This window comes from Mercenaria mercenaria, chromosome 19 (assembly GCF_021730395.1).
Source record: "Mercenaria mercenaria strain notata chromosome 19, MADL_Memer_1, whole genome shotgun sequence".
NCBI classification, from domain to species: domain Eukaryota; kingdom Metazoa; phylum Mollusca; class Bivalvia; order Venerida; family Veneridae; genus Mercenaria; species Mercenaria mercenaria.
Window position 1 is genome coordinate 20,800,301 of NC_069379.1, and position 14,714 is coordinate 20,815,014.

Consider the following 14,714-nt stretch of genomic DNA (forward strand, 5'->3'; position numbering starts at 1 on the left):
ATGTAACGGAACAAAAATGTGCAAGGATAATTTAATGTAAAAATAAGGATTTTCTTCTGAAAAAGTTCCTTAAACCATTTAAGGTAAGCTTTTTTACAATTTACAATTCTTGAGTAAAAGCAAAATGTCTATCTGTATTAGGATAAGGTTGCCTTCGTAATTAGAAAAAAAAAACAACGGGATTTATTTTTCGCCTGAGCATTAATGACCATTGCACATCTGACACAGTTGTTTTATGAACTTACACATCTTAACAATAACAAGTAAAATGTCACAATATTAAACAATGCATATATTACCTTGTATTACGTTGTTTCAAACAAAGTTTAACATTTACAACTGACTTGATGATATTAATATTTCTGTAAGTATTTTCGTGATAAGTATTTTGTCTTCAGTTGTTCTGTATTCCAAGCCTCCCTATGTTCTAATACACTATTTTTTAATTTTCTAAACACTTTTTAAAACCACTGGACAATAATCAGACACGTAAAGATATATAGACAAACACTATTTCATTCATGGTTTTATGTCCAATATTTTCTTCCCAAAACATAACTATGATTTAAATCAAAATAAACAGTTTTGTTATATACCTGTTGTCAAAAATACAAGGAAATACGTACAGGCTGAAAAAAAAACCGTATTGTACCTTCCAAAAATCCCGTATTGTACTGTCGTAATGTATCTTGTCGGACTTCTTCCATTAAATATGCATGGACTGACAGTTATATAAATACGGAACACATAAATAGTGATAATCCTTTTTCTTACTCAGTTGGTCGATACCGTTTATTCCAGGGTGATGCAGTTAAATAAAACTAACAGCTTGGATACTACTGCTTCATTTATGAATTTACATCTCTCCATTTACGACAATTTAATACATACTACAATTTATGTCAAGAGGGAAGATTTTAATTTTAGAATTGCAAATTTCCAACATTTGGATTGGGATGTACCCCAGGCAACACCTAATTGGATATATATATATATATATATATATATATATATATATATATATATAGTCATGTTGAGGATATCAGTGAACGTAATCATGTTGAGGATATCAGTGAACGTAATCAGTATAATACAAATACGCTTCTCCATCAGGGCTACCGTTACTATATATTACGTAAATACTTCGCTAAGTTTTACTATCATAATTTAGATTTGGTGATAAAATGCATATCAATTTAAAACAGTTCTGCGAGAATGTATATCAACCCCGTTTTTATAGGAATGTGGTTTACAAACTTCCTAAAATTTTGGGTCATGACAATTTTCCAATTATATTTAGTAAAGTTGTTAAACGTTTTATTAACTGAGGTTATGACCCAATTATTTTGAAACACTTGTTTGGACATATAGACTTTTTTCAGTTGGACACTATGCTTTTCTCTTTGATTGTGTCTGACGGAACAAGTGGAGGACTCTATGACAGGTAGTTTTTTAATCCCACCGATACGGACCCTTAAGGATGTTTTCCTTGTTGCTCTGTCTTCTGCAAAGGCACCAAATACATGCATTTGCTCACTGGCACCAGACCAGAAAGAAAATGCCTCTGTACATGTTATACCCTATCCCTAGGTATACAATAAGAACCATGGTCGTGAACGGGAAAATATACTAGCCCATTTCAATCGCGTATTTCATACCTAAAACACGCAGTTCAGTAAATGTGCCAGTGCATTTGCTTTTACAATATACAAGAGCATTTTAGTGTTTTTTTTTTCATTACATGCCTTGTGTTGCCTTTACGTAAGTATAGGGTTTCACCTGGCGGGGATTACTAATATTTGGATAGTCCTGTGGCCTTGGAACATGGTGATGGTAAGAGTGAGGTTATGGGCACTTTAAACCAGTTTAAGCTCCCCAGTGGTGGATTTGCCATTGACGGTTCCAAGGCGGAGCCCCATTGTGTTCCTTTATTTGTTCGTTTTATCCGTGTTTGTGTACTTTGAGCGTGTGTGTGTGTGTGTGTGTGTGTGTGTGCGTGCGTGCGTGTGTGTGTTGGTCATGTTCGCGTCCGCGTGCTGGATTAACGTTTGGGGAGGCTGCGTTTTTAGAACATGGTTTTCCTGGCTGGATATTCATACTTTTTTTTTTGGGGGGGGGGGGGGGGGGGGGGGGGGGGGGGGGGCTGCGTTCTATGCTTTGGATCTAGATTTAATAATGTATATTAATAAGAGTGGTAATGTATCACGAGATATTGCAACATGAATTGCAAGCGTTGTTTTAATTAATTTCAATGTACGATAAATAATGAACAATGACATGCTCATTGCAAATAAATTGCTTATTTAGTGTGCAATAAAATCAAGTGGATTACTTGGTTTCTTTTGAATTGACCTTGCTTTTGATGTTATTGACCGGTGCCAGCTGAGTGTTTCATCCGAAGAATGGTTGACATGAAAACGTCGTTTTCTTGCCCAATATTTCCCGTCGTATTTTGCGAAACTTTGTTTTCTTCAAAAGATAGATAACCTATGTTATATCTATGCTATTATGTCTTCTAAAGTACTCTTAATTTTTGGCCTACCAATGTTAAGAATCTTTTGTTACATGTGCGTGTAATTCATTCATGTATCAGTAAGTACCGGAAACTTTCGTTGACATGCTCAACTAGATAACAGTAGGCTATTCAAACGTATGTCAAAACTGGTCAATCATCAAGCGTACAAACATTAATCAGTTATCGTCAGACAACAGTCCTTACCATAACATTCAGGCTACATCTAAGTTTATACACAGATACAAAACTTTTAGCTGAGAGAAAGGATTAACTTAAAATACTTCAATATTCAGGTCTTCATAATTTCAGATGAAAGTAAAGTCAATAAAACTGAAGATGTGTCAAAAGAAGGCAAAGAAGGTAAACTTATGGCCGTTATATCACCGATCCAGGGTCCGGGCGTAAACAATAAAAGTAAGTCAAATTGTCTTTGTAGTTTTATTATGATTTCGAGTATTGTAGTATTTCGCTTACACCTGTACATCGACGTCTCAAAATTAGAAAGGCGTATGTAGAAAATCACAGTTTTAGTAATACGAAAATAAAGCCGTCTATGACAGATACGCCTTTCTAATTCTATGGAAATAACAGAAGGGTATATGTGGACCCTTCTGAAACAACATTATAGTGCATTTTACTTACGCCCTTGTATTATTGGTGAATTTGGCCAACACTGCATTTTGTTAACATTAACTGTTTTTATAGGATTATGCCCATTGATATGTACATGTAGTTTCAAAAATATATAATTCATAAAAGGGCGGAAATTACACTACTTACACGCTTTTTATTCTGGGGCGTTGACAGATCACCTCAATACGTGTAAACTATTATACGTTTGATTTACGTTTATTTGAGCATGAATTCGTTTATTTAGTGAGATTGTTTGGAAATCTCTTCACGAATAACAACTATAAAAACTTTATCATGGCATTCTGTTCAAGGCAAGATATATGGAGGGCTGCAACTGACAAGAGAACGTCTACAGTTTAATGGAGACGGTGAAAATACACCAACAGGTACAATGTACTGTTCGCAGATTTAATAAATTCAGATGTGAAGCTTAAATTACGTCTTATGCAATGTAAGTGGCTTATTATCTAGAACATAATCAATGAGTTTAAACGTATTTGCAGTATAAGTGCAATATGCTACTATAGTATTCACTGTTTTAAAAAATGGGGAATTGCAAAGTACTTATTGAATAATCGTTGGCTCCAAATCCATGCAAACTGATTAATAATGTTTATGTTCATCAGAGAATAATACAGAAAATACAAATAACAAAGTAACGACTAAAAAGGGAACACCACTATCAATTGCTGAGAATCAGAATATCGATGTGAAGTATGGGGAAAACGGTAATTTTTTAAATAAACATGTATACTAGCAGCTACTCTAAATTAACATTGCTTCTTAATTAGTTAGTTTATACTAATTTGTTTTAGCTCGATTGTGATGAAAGCTTCAAGCTTATTTGAACCACTCTCGAGTCCACTTCCTGCAAAAACCAGTACTGGTGTCATATGAGAAGTCATGGTCGTGACCCCAGTGGGGCTCGAACCCACGACCCCTGGATTGAGCGGCCGACACCTTATCCACTAGACCACCGCTCCCCTTAACGTTGCTCGTGCCTTGAAGTCATTAAAAGTTTGATCGATTTCCCTCACGACATTATGAAACATAATACTGGTTTTCTTGTTTGTTTTAAAGTCATACATGTACAAAGTATGTTATTTTTCGGTTTACAACTATAATTATGCAGTTAGATAGTACATACAGTGGCAAACCTGTGGATTATTCTTAGACAGGCGCTGATCTTACGAAATCGAACTTAATAGGACTTTAGGATGTAAGACGACGTCACTCTACTTAATCAAAATCATCTTCCCTGTGTTACCGCGCAGAATTTAATAAGGAAAAGACTGTCTCACAACTTTTACGTATCTATCTAACAAATCATACATGTATATTTTTGAGTCGGCTAAAGGCTTTAGCCTTTTGACGAGTCCTTGCTATCCAACGATTCTCTAAATGGACCGAATAACATGTGAAGGGATGTAGTTCCATTAGATTTCTCAAATTTCAAACAGTTCACTGCATGAATGAAGTTAAGTTGTGTCAATTCCCTTTGCTATGACCAATATACGATGTAATCTGTCATATTTATGACTTGTAATTGTGCAATTCTCGAATGTAACTCATTAAGCATAAATGTGCATTTTAAGAATTGCGCAGGCTTACAAAGCTTGGGTAACATCCAGCGAAAGACAAAAAATAGTTCCAGCAGGGCTCCAGATAAGATGCGTATTAGCGTAAATTACGTATAGAAATAATGCAAATACGCATGTCTAATAATTTCTAAGCGTATAAAAACGTATATAAAATTACAGAAACGCACACAATGCTTTTTTAAAAACAAAATCTGAATCGTCTAGATGCGTTAGGTAACATAGCCGATCAGCCTTAATTCTCCCACATTGAACGTAAACACGCATCGTATGAATTCTATAAACTTTGCGTGGGTTGAATTTTGCAGTCAGTAAACGGATAAATTATCGGAAGAAGAAGCTCTTACTGGTTTGTTTAGTTACTATTGATATTAAAAATGATTTTAATTCTTATTTGTCGAGAAATAAACAAATCGGCGAAACATTAAATTGTATTTTCTTGTAGTTTTTGAAATCGAAAGTAGATCGTCTATGTTTGGCGAAACTAAAACAACTTTTTTATGAAAAGATTTAAATAAGATGTGATTTAACCGTAAACTTCAATGTCAGATACTGCCAATTGCTGCTAAATGTCTTCGTATCATCACAATTTGTAAAATATATTGTTCAAACTGGAGAAAAGTGTAATCGTATCCGGATATAATATTTTGGGTAAATATCGAGCTGTGTTATGAAATTTTAAGAAAAAAAACTAAAAACAAACTGAAACTGGTAGACTATACTGTCAGTATATCAATCATTAGCCGACTCAGGCCATTCAGGCCTTTGATTTTAATTATTGGATATAAATGGACCCAAGTAAAATTTTCTTTGTTTACTCTCCAAATCGTCATATACTTGATCGGCTAACAATATCTAAAACGCGCATTTCAATTGTGTATGAAATAAACATATTTGTGGTTAAATCATATCCATGAGATCTGTTTAGACTAAATCTCTACGGACGATTATTATTATTGCATCTAACAAGCAAATCCATATCCAGGCATTATTCGACCGATATCATTTGTTTATCAAGTAGATAATTTTGATAGTCGGATAGATCGGAGGTTAGGCGTGAAACCTTGTATCTTGTTCTTTATTCATATACAGTTTCAACAATTTCGCGCTCAGCCCTCGAGATGTAAAGGACGTCTTGTCAATACTGGACAGCTTCTTTTTAGACACACATATACAGCTAGTATTGACACAAGATATTATATATAATATAGTATACTAGTAAATATTTAGTTTGACAAAAAAATTTAGGTTATCATGTAGACATCGGGCTTTTAACCGGACATCAATGCGATATGACCATGCACACTGGGCATTTTCTGTTAGCACATTTCTGTAACATATACGTAATTTAAATACTCGATAAAACATGGTCACCATGAAAAGCTGAAAAGCGACCGAACAGTCTATAATCGTGTCGATGTTACTCTATAACTAGAAGTTTAAGGAACTTTAACTTTTTATTAAAATGTCTTTATCAATGTTATAGGCGGAAAATCATATGCTTCTTTTAATTGACATATTTTAGGTACACATACACAGAAAATAAATTGGATACAGGTTTTCTTACAGCTGGCTAAGTCCTTTCCTCCAACGAAATGGGAGATGTTTGCGCTACATTTACTGAGTAAGTTTGTTTAAAAGTATATCTAAATCTTTCTTCATGTATCATCAAAAAAAAAAAAAAAAATACAACAAAAAAAAAAATAAAAAAACAATAAAAAAAAAAAAAAAAAAAACAACAAAAAAACAGAACCGTTACTGAATGTACATTAGGGATTACTAAGATGATATATTTAAATCATTTTTTCTTTGGACAATAAGTAAATGCTAGTCCCTATGGCAACGTCCTGTGACGTCATCCGGTCCAATTTTATGTCTTTGTCTATTTTGTATTCGCTAAAACATTACTTGCCATGTACCTTCTTCCAAGCTTCCTTTCTTAAATTGGTATAATATCAACGTGAAATGTTTCCAATATTCTATTAACGTTAAATTATAAATGTGGCATGACTGAATGTTTGGCAGGCATATACCATCGGTCATTGCTTGAAAATCAGTGTTGGACGGAAGTTTTTCAAAGCAGTTAACGATCTGGATATCTTAAACATGTTTGCTCATTTACTAAGGAAATTTGATTTTTTTTCTTAAGTCAAAAACGTATATCTTGCACACAAGGCTGCCAGATCCATACTGTTTTTCACGAGAGTTTCATGCTTTATTGTTGTTCTTAAATTGTTTTCCAGAGACGGCTGATAATCAGAAAGAAATTAAACATGCATGAACACCGGAATAAAAAAATATTCCTAATAAATCGAAATATAACTATGCGCTTACATGTACTTTAAGTCAAGTCTTTATAAAAACATCTCGTGTTCAAGTTCTAATCGCGTAGGTCTTAAAAATATTATGACTACTTCCTTGGGGATAAAGATTTAGATTGATAATGAAACATTCAGGTATGTTTACAAATTAGTATAATTTAATACAGCTTATATGGTAAACTGATAAATTTTAACACACTTTAATATCCGTGATCTGGAAGATAAAAGATAAGGATAGATTTCCCGGGAAGACATATCACCAACAAAACAGCCATAGAGCCATGTATCGCAAAGATGACCCCCAACAAAATAAACTGTACCGAAAAAATATTGTATAAAAAAATCTGATAACAAGTACATTATTAATACATGAAAAATACAGAAAATTTAGCGGGTGGGGGTGGGGTGGAGTTTAGTGAAAGATGGAGCAAGGATGAATATTAAACAGGGAAAACCACGGTTCCTTAAACCTTAGTATTCCTACAACATCACACACACACACACACGCACGCACGCACAACTAACATACACAGATTAACAAACAGACAAGCAAGAAAAAACATTACTTTGGGGCACAGCCCATGACAAAACACGCATAGATAAATAAGCGTGTATCTATAGATACGTATGAGTATTTAGTGGGTATTGATTCTGTACAAAAGAGTAGAGCCGTACCATAGCTCTTCGCATTCTTTAATTTTTCAAAAAATGTGGCTTTTACACGAGCACCGGTTACGATTGAAAATGTAAACAACCGACTCTATAAATTTTTTGAATGAATCAATGAATGATCGTCGGTCTTAGTCATGATACTGCTTGACAGTGAACAGACTCCATGTGTTGCAGAAAGGTATTTAATTTGTAACTGTAATTTCCTATCAATTTATACCCTGTAGAAACTGGTAAAATAATTGCTTAATTTACTAGTACAAAGTCCACTGTCTTTGCCGTTCGCCAGCTGCTAAAAAAGGCAAATATGTAAGGTTCAATGTAAGTTATATTTTACTGGTACTACCAGTTAGTAACTTCATACTCTAAAAATCACGTCAGAGAAATTTGGGCAGTTTTGACCGATTAAAACGTTTGCAGCATTAGATTATATTTTTGTCTTTACACGAAAATTGCCGTTAGGTAACCAAGCGAATACGCCGATAATCCGGAGTCGGCCGATTATGTGTTATTGTCACAAAACTGTTCCAGTTCACGTAATGTAATCACTTAAATTGCCTAGCTATAGCTACTGCTGTTATAGAGAAGTGGTAGAGTGTCTGCCTGAGGTGTGAGAGGTCCTGGGTTCGATTCCCAGTTAGAGCTTAACAATTTTCATTGTACTACAGCATCTTTTGCTGTTATAGGACTGTTCCAGTTGTTCTATGTTTTAGCACACAGTATCATTGATCATTATTTAGAAATCCAAATCACGATTGAATGTTAAATCAAATACACCCAAGTTGAAAATATTCGCTTTATTATGTCCCTTTGATGTTTCTGTTTTCCAGGTCCAAGAAGAGTTACATTTCCTTGATCACAAACTTTTCTTTTACATGAAAATATTAAATGCTCATAACTCTACGCTTCTGGTTAAAATATTGTTAATATATCTATTTTTGAGAAACATATGTACATTTGTTTTCATTTCAAAGCTTTTTCACTTCATACCTATGATTTGAAAAACTTAGGTACTATCTCTAAAAAGAGCCGTAATATTTTGTAGCATTATATTCTATAATTTTTTATCTCATTCCTATTTGAGATATAGATACATTAACATAATATTGAACTCCTCTTTCAAGAATGTATAAACAATTTTATGTTGTATACGTAAACAAATAAAATCAGTAGCAATTGTGTCCAGTGCTAAACAAGAACAACGTTTGCTTGCCATTATAACTAAGTTGAATGCATATACTTGTGCATAGACATTTTGAAAATTTGTTACGTAAATACAAATTTTAATTTATAATTTTCATTTCGTTGCTACAATAATGAATGCAAAGGAATATGCTTCTTCTCTATGTTGGACATAAGGGTGATATTACGAAAGTAGTACGACAGTGTGGTGTCAAAATCGCATTTTTGCATTGTAATGTCGTAAGGTAGGAAGCAAATAAGGTCCTACATAAAGATGCGTTGTTCTCTAAATATACTACATAAAGCAGATTCTGCAAGAAATTAAAATGTTTACGGTGATTCATCGCCATCCAAAGCGACTGTTTATAGATAGTAAAGGGTATCTAATAAAGCAGAATCTAGACTTCAAGTTCAACCTTGTGCAGGACGCCCTAGAACGTCGGCATCCTCTTATAACATTGCTGCTATGATAGCCATTAACGGAAAAGACTTGAAATGTACAATTTCCCAATTGCATCTATGAGCATTTCTAGGATTTCAAGTAATTACAGTTAATGAATATTCATAAATTTATTTTATATATAAATAAATATATACATCCTTTTGCAGGTAATTGTCAACGGGTTAGAAACATCAGTGTACATGATACAATGGAAGAAATTAAACTTGAAGCTCGTAATGAGTATACCACTGGATGGGTTTTTCACGCGTACATGAAAGTGTTCAGGAAGTGGCTTGAAATCATGGGTGACGCGGCGGAAAATCTCGAGCAGATTAAACAAGCCGTCTATGAATGTATAGAATCAAAGGAAGTGATCGATAGTGTCTTATTGATAATAAGGTTTGTTGTGATAAAATTACCCAAATGAGCTTTCTCATGTTGATCGTTGTCATCAACTTTGATTTATGCATTATATGAAATTCTTGCCTTTAGGTGAGATCGATATGTGGATTTATCCACCTGATAAAAGCGATATCGACCGAACCTAAGACAACAATTTTTTTATCAATGTATGTGCTAAGAAAAATAAAAAAAATAGGAAGAAACAAATGCCCAACTGATCAATTAATTTATTGTTTATAATTGAATGGAACAGGAGACATAGTACAGGCGAGATATTCTCTTGAATAAAAACATCTATCTAGTTTTTCTAACTTTTATCGCAGGGACCCTCCAAAATTGCCATGTGTTGCAAGAGGAATTGAGCAAACTTCAACACATCCAGTTCCGTATGTTCAACCATGCTATGCATTGTACGATACTGAGACACCAAGTGCATTGTGTAGCGTTCACTACAGCTCAAGACAAATACAAAGTATTCAGTCATCTCGTTACGGTACCTGTTCAGGGTTTTTGCCATGCTCTGCAGCATTACAATCCCTCCCTAATGGCCAGGCCATGCAAGCCTCATTTCAGTACACCGAAATGAACTTTAAACCAAACAGAAATGACGAGTCTCAAACGGCTCACAAGGAACAAGGTAAAGGCAAAAAGCGAAAAACATCACAATTTCAAGATAAAATGAAATTAAGTAAGCTTGAAAGTTATGCAAGAGATAATGCAAAACAAAATTTACTTTCGAATCTTATACCAATCCGTCACTGTGACTATGATATTTACATGGAACATGTAGTGAATCTTGTTATGAAAGAATGTAATGTGAGCAGAAAAGTTGTTTTGTCAATCACATATAAGACTTTTTGCGACGTTGAAGAAGTTACAACAAAACGAAATGAAAAGCTGTACATCGTATATTGTGGCACCCCAAAACTTATCCTGAAAAAAGAAGTTTACAATGATTTAGATATCTACGGGAATGCTGTGCGACCAAAACTCCTTTCATACCTTGACGCACAGAAAATTGAATATGATACGTCAGATGCAGATACCTTCTTATTTTTATCGTTTAACGGCAATGCAGCTTTCGGACAGCTGGGTGTTCACGTATGTATGGTATTTTGTGGTATTTATATACGCTTCTGTCAATTTAAGGTTTTTGTCGAAGCATAAAAGCATATTATAGAATACAAGATCATGGGCATACAATTTTAACATTGTATACCTTATTTTTATAATAAATAAATATCAACCGATCAGTATTATAAATTTGGTAAATGTCAGACAAATATGTTATCAGACAGACTCTTACTCTATCCCCTGAATGTACGTGCGAAAACTAATGAGTACACATTCACCTTTAAAAAATTTAGGCATAGACTTATCACCACTACTTTATTTACTCTTATTTGTTTTGGTTACTGAAACGAACTTGTATGTTTGTTGATATTGTCGTAAAATGACTATACTCGGAATAGTATTAAATGTTTCAATGTCAAAAGATAAAATGAAGTATAATAACTTATTAGTTTCATGAATAAAATTTTAGAGAAAACGTGAAAAGATAGCAGAGAAACCAACAATCACGCAGTTGCATTCTCTACAAGAACTGGTTTCTACAGCAAGTAGTAAAGAAACAAATGGTTTTGATAAAAGTGAAAATAAAGAAATAACAGAAATCCTGTACACTCGTAAAAATAAAAAACAAGCAACATGTACAAGTTCTGATTGGCCGCAAAGTATTGAACAGCCTGGCGATGGCCCCGTACACAGCAACCAGTCAGCAGAAGCTGCTACCCACATAAATGAAAAACACGTAAATGATTTTCAGCGTAAAAAACATGGAACTACTAACAAGGATTATACTCACAGTCTAAATAGAATTAAGGGAGTCACTTCTGAAGTTGCATGTCAGACAAAAGAATTCGTTAGCAACAATGTGGAGATTGGAAATGAAATGAAAATCCTGACGAGCACGGATATGAACAAGAAATGTGAGACAGTACATGACGACAGAGACCCTCTTGCGCTTAAAATTGAAGTGGACGATGAATTGAAAGAGATCTGTGATTCATTTTTTCAGACAGGTGAAGAGTCCTTTACAATAGACACACCAGATACAATACCCGATATACTCAGTTCATTTGTTGATCAAGATTCGGTGGAACAATAGAATATGAATAGCAGTAGTGTGACACTTCATCCCAATTTCAAATAGTTGAAGTGCATTCTATAAAATTCGCCAATGATTTGTTTTAGAAATATACTCGTATTTGAGGCTAGGTTTCATAGAGGTCAAACCAGTACAAATTAGAAACAACGTCAGTAAATCGTTAATTTGTCGGTCAACTTGATACAACAACATTGAAGCAGACATCATGCAAATGTCGTAACAATTTTACAAGTAGAGGATATTTTGGTACCGTCTATTCCACAAATTAAATACTGAGCACATTGGCTGTATACTTTTAGTGGTGTATACGTATAGAGTGAACTTTGAATTATCTAAAAACTTTATTTGTTAGAAACTTCTCCTTTATCTCAACAAACATCTCATACTTAGTGCATATACACATTTTTGTCAAAAATTAGGAACTAAACTTTGCAATACAATACATAAAAGCCGCACAGTACTGATCATAAATCAAAACGGATGACTCTTGAAAAATATTTTCGCAAAATATAGCTCTTTACGTATTTTCGTGATGAAAGCTATTCGTTTCGCGTAGTTACTGACACGTAACTTCGTTTCGTTTATGACGTCAATTTTACGGTACGGAACAATGTCTGGTTGCGTTTTTGTGGTTAGCTATTTATAATTTCGGCATTAAGTAGCCATTTAACATCAAATCAAAGAGAGGGTTATATGATTGTCAAGACGAATGAAAATGCAAACACATTTAGTTTGTCGTAAAAGTTATCGTAAATTGTCGCTTTCCGCTTCCGGTGGTACATATGCACATGCAATTTGTGTGTGTGTATTTTTGTCGTCAGTATAGAACATAGACACTTTTCTCATGACTTAAGTTAACAATTATTTTTAAGTCGTCCAGAGAGAGAGAGAGAGGCCTTGCAAGAAATTAAGTATGATTAAACTTTTTAATAATAATAATAATCTAATGATAATAATTTCATTTTAAGAAGGTGGCATATTAAGAGTATATACCATACAAAATACTTATTTCCAATATCAGTATCTACAGCAATATTAGTAACAGTACTAATACCAAATGATAACTTGATTCTCGCGAGGACGCGCCCATTTCATGATAATCAAAATATCAAATTATATACATGTATTATGGAAAAGTAAATATCAGTATTCCTTTCATATTAGCTACGCGTTAAGTAAATAGCAACATAATTCAGTGGGGTAAGATGCATATAACAGATCGTTTTGCACGAAGGGTTCGGATCCTCATGATTTGTTTTCAGGTCAGTTTTGTTTGTTTTTATTATCCGTTTTTACTTTTTATTAACATGTTTTTCGTTTCTTTCTTTTGTGATCTGTATTTATACGTATGTTTTATAACATACTTTCACTATTATATTCCTATTTATATTCTTTTGTACATGCATATGCATTTAACTAATATCATCTTTCATATTACACTAAACATTTCTCTGCCAATTCGGCTTCGGAAATTTCTCTGCCGTTGTGTCATAGAGAAAATAATGAACATAAAATGTATAAAGGAATAAATATCTTTGATGCAAAAATAAAAGGAAAATTAATTGCCGTCTCTGAGGTTCAAACTCGCCAGAAAAGTAAGATCTGTTGAATATTATTCCTACGCTTAACCTCTGAACTAATTTGTTAATTGGTGCAAAAACTAGAAATGTCAAAATTTTGATAAGTTAAAAGAATGTTAATTACGAGGAACGTTCAATAAATAATATTACTCAGTATGTAGTTCCGTAAACGGTGGTTATTATTAAATGCGGGTTTTGGCACATTATAGAGCAATTTATTGGAAACGAAATGCCATAAGAATGATAAAAACCGGAGGACTCAATGTAGAAATATAATTGTTTGAGTGAGGTATACTCATGTATACTGGACCATAGCAAAAATAATTGTAACTTAGGTTTGTCCCGGGCATCCAGGGTCTCAGAAAAATAGACTAACTTGTAAAATCACAAAATTCTATCATTTTTCTACAAAGTACAGCAATTTGTGATGAGTTTGAGTTTGTTTTTAACAATTTATTGCGTTTTATTTATTTTACAACACAACTAAAACATCTAAACTTGAGGTTGATTACATCTGGAATGAGTCTCGAGAGCGATTAATCAAAGTTGTAAGAACTTGTTTCGCGATCGAGAATTAAGAAATTAGTATCAACTTAAAATACAAGAATGTTTTCAACGATGAACATCACGCCTGAGAAAATTGCAGAGGCTTATTGTACTCAACTTACCATTTTTCGAGTAAATAATACACACTCCATTTAATATTGTTATCATTTTTGTTTTGTTTGAGTTTTCAAATTTTTATGTAAAGATGCTGATTTGTTTTAGCTATTTAAACTGAAAAGTGAACTACAGTTTTAGTTCTGGAATAGTAGAATCAAGGAATTACTTATTACAATCTCACTATTTTGGACATAAAATGGTCCAGTATACCGGAGTATCTTTTTTAACTAACTGTTAAGAATATTTTATAGGAAAACAGTTGTTATACATATGTAAGACCTTTAGCTCACATTCCACATTGAATTTATTAAACTCGTTGAATAAAATCGATAAAATGCTCGACAGAGCCTCGCACTTTATTATTTTATCATTATTATTATTATTATACCATATTTATATAGTGCACTTTTCAAGATAAACACGTTCAAAGGCGTTTTACATACAGCAAACGTAGCCACACAGGGCGCGAAATTCATCCACTACTAGTACAGACACAGAGCGATCTGACCAGAGGGACAGAGTGAGATAAAACCCCCAGAACA

The 14,714-nt window shown here is 33.6% G+C and overlaps 1 protein-coding gene across 1 annotated transcript; it reads left to right on the forward strand.

Annotated features, from left to right (window-relative positions):
* Positions 1–204: 204 nt before the first annotated feature.
* On the forward strand, positions 205–14,511 carry LOC123542857 (uncharacterized). The gene is made up of 9 exons (XM_053531216.1): positions 205–263; positions 1,029–1,135; positions 2,825–2,929; positions 3,460–3,534; positions 3,775–3,876; positions 6,272–6,370; positions 9,528–9,759; positions 10,086–10,863; positions 11,306–14,511. The coding sequence occupies exons 1-9, from the start codon at positions 205–207 to the stop codon at positions 11,927–11,929; spliced, it is 2,181 nt and encodes a 726-aa protein (XP_053387191.1). The 3' UTR covers positions 11,930–14,511.
* The last annotated feature ends 203 nt before the right edge of the window (positions 14,512–14,714 follow it).

Excerpts from the sequence above, each read along its gene's own strand:
- LOC123542857 (XM_053531216.1), top strand. The coding sequence starts at position 205 with ATGACCATTGCACATCTGACACAGTTGTTTTATGAACTTACACATCTT. Across the intron at positions 3,535-3,774 it reads CGGTGAAAATACACCAACAG|AGAATAATACAGAAAATACA; the intron begins GTACAATGTACT and ends TATGTTCATCAG. Across the intron at positions 3,877-6,271 it reads TGTGAAGTATGGGGAAAACG|GTACACATACACAGAAAATA; the intron begins GTAATTTTTTAA and ends GACATATTTTAG.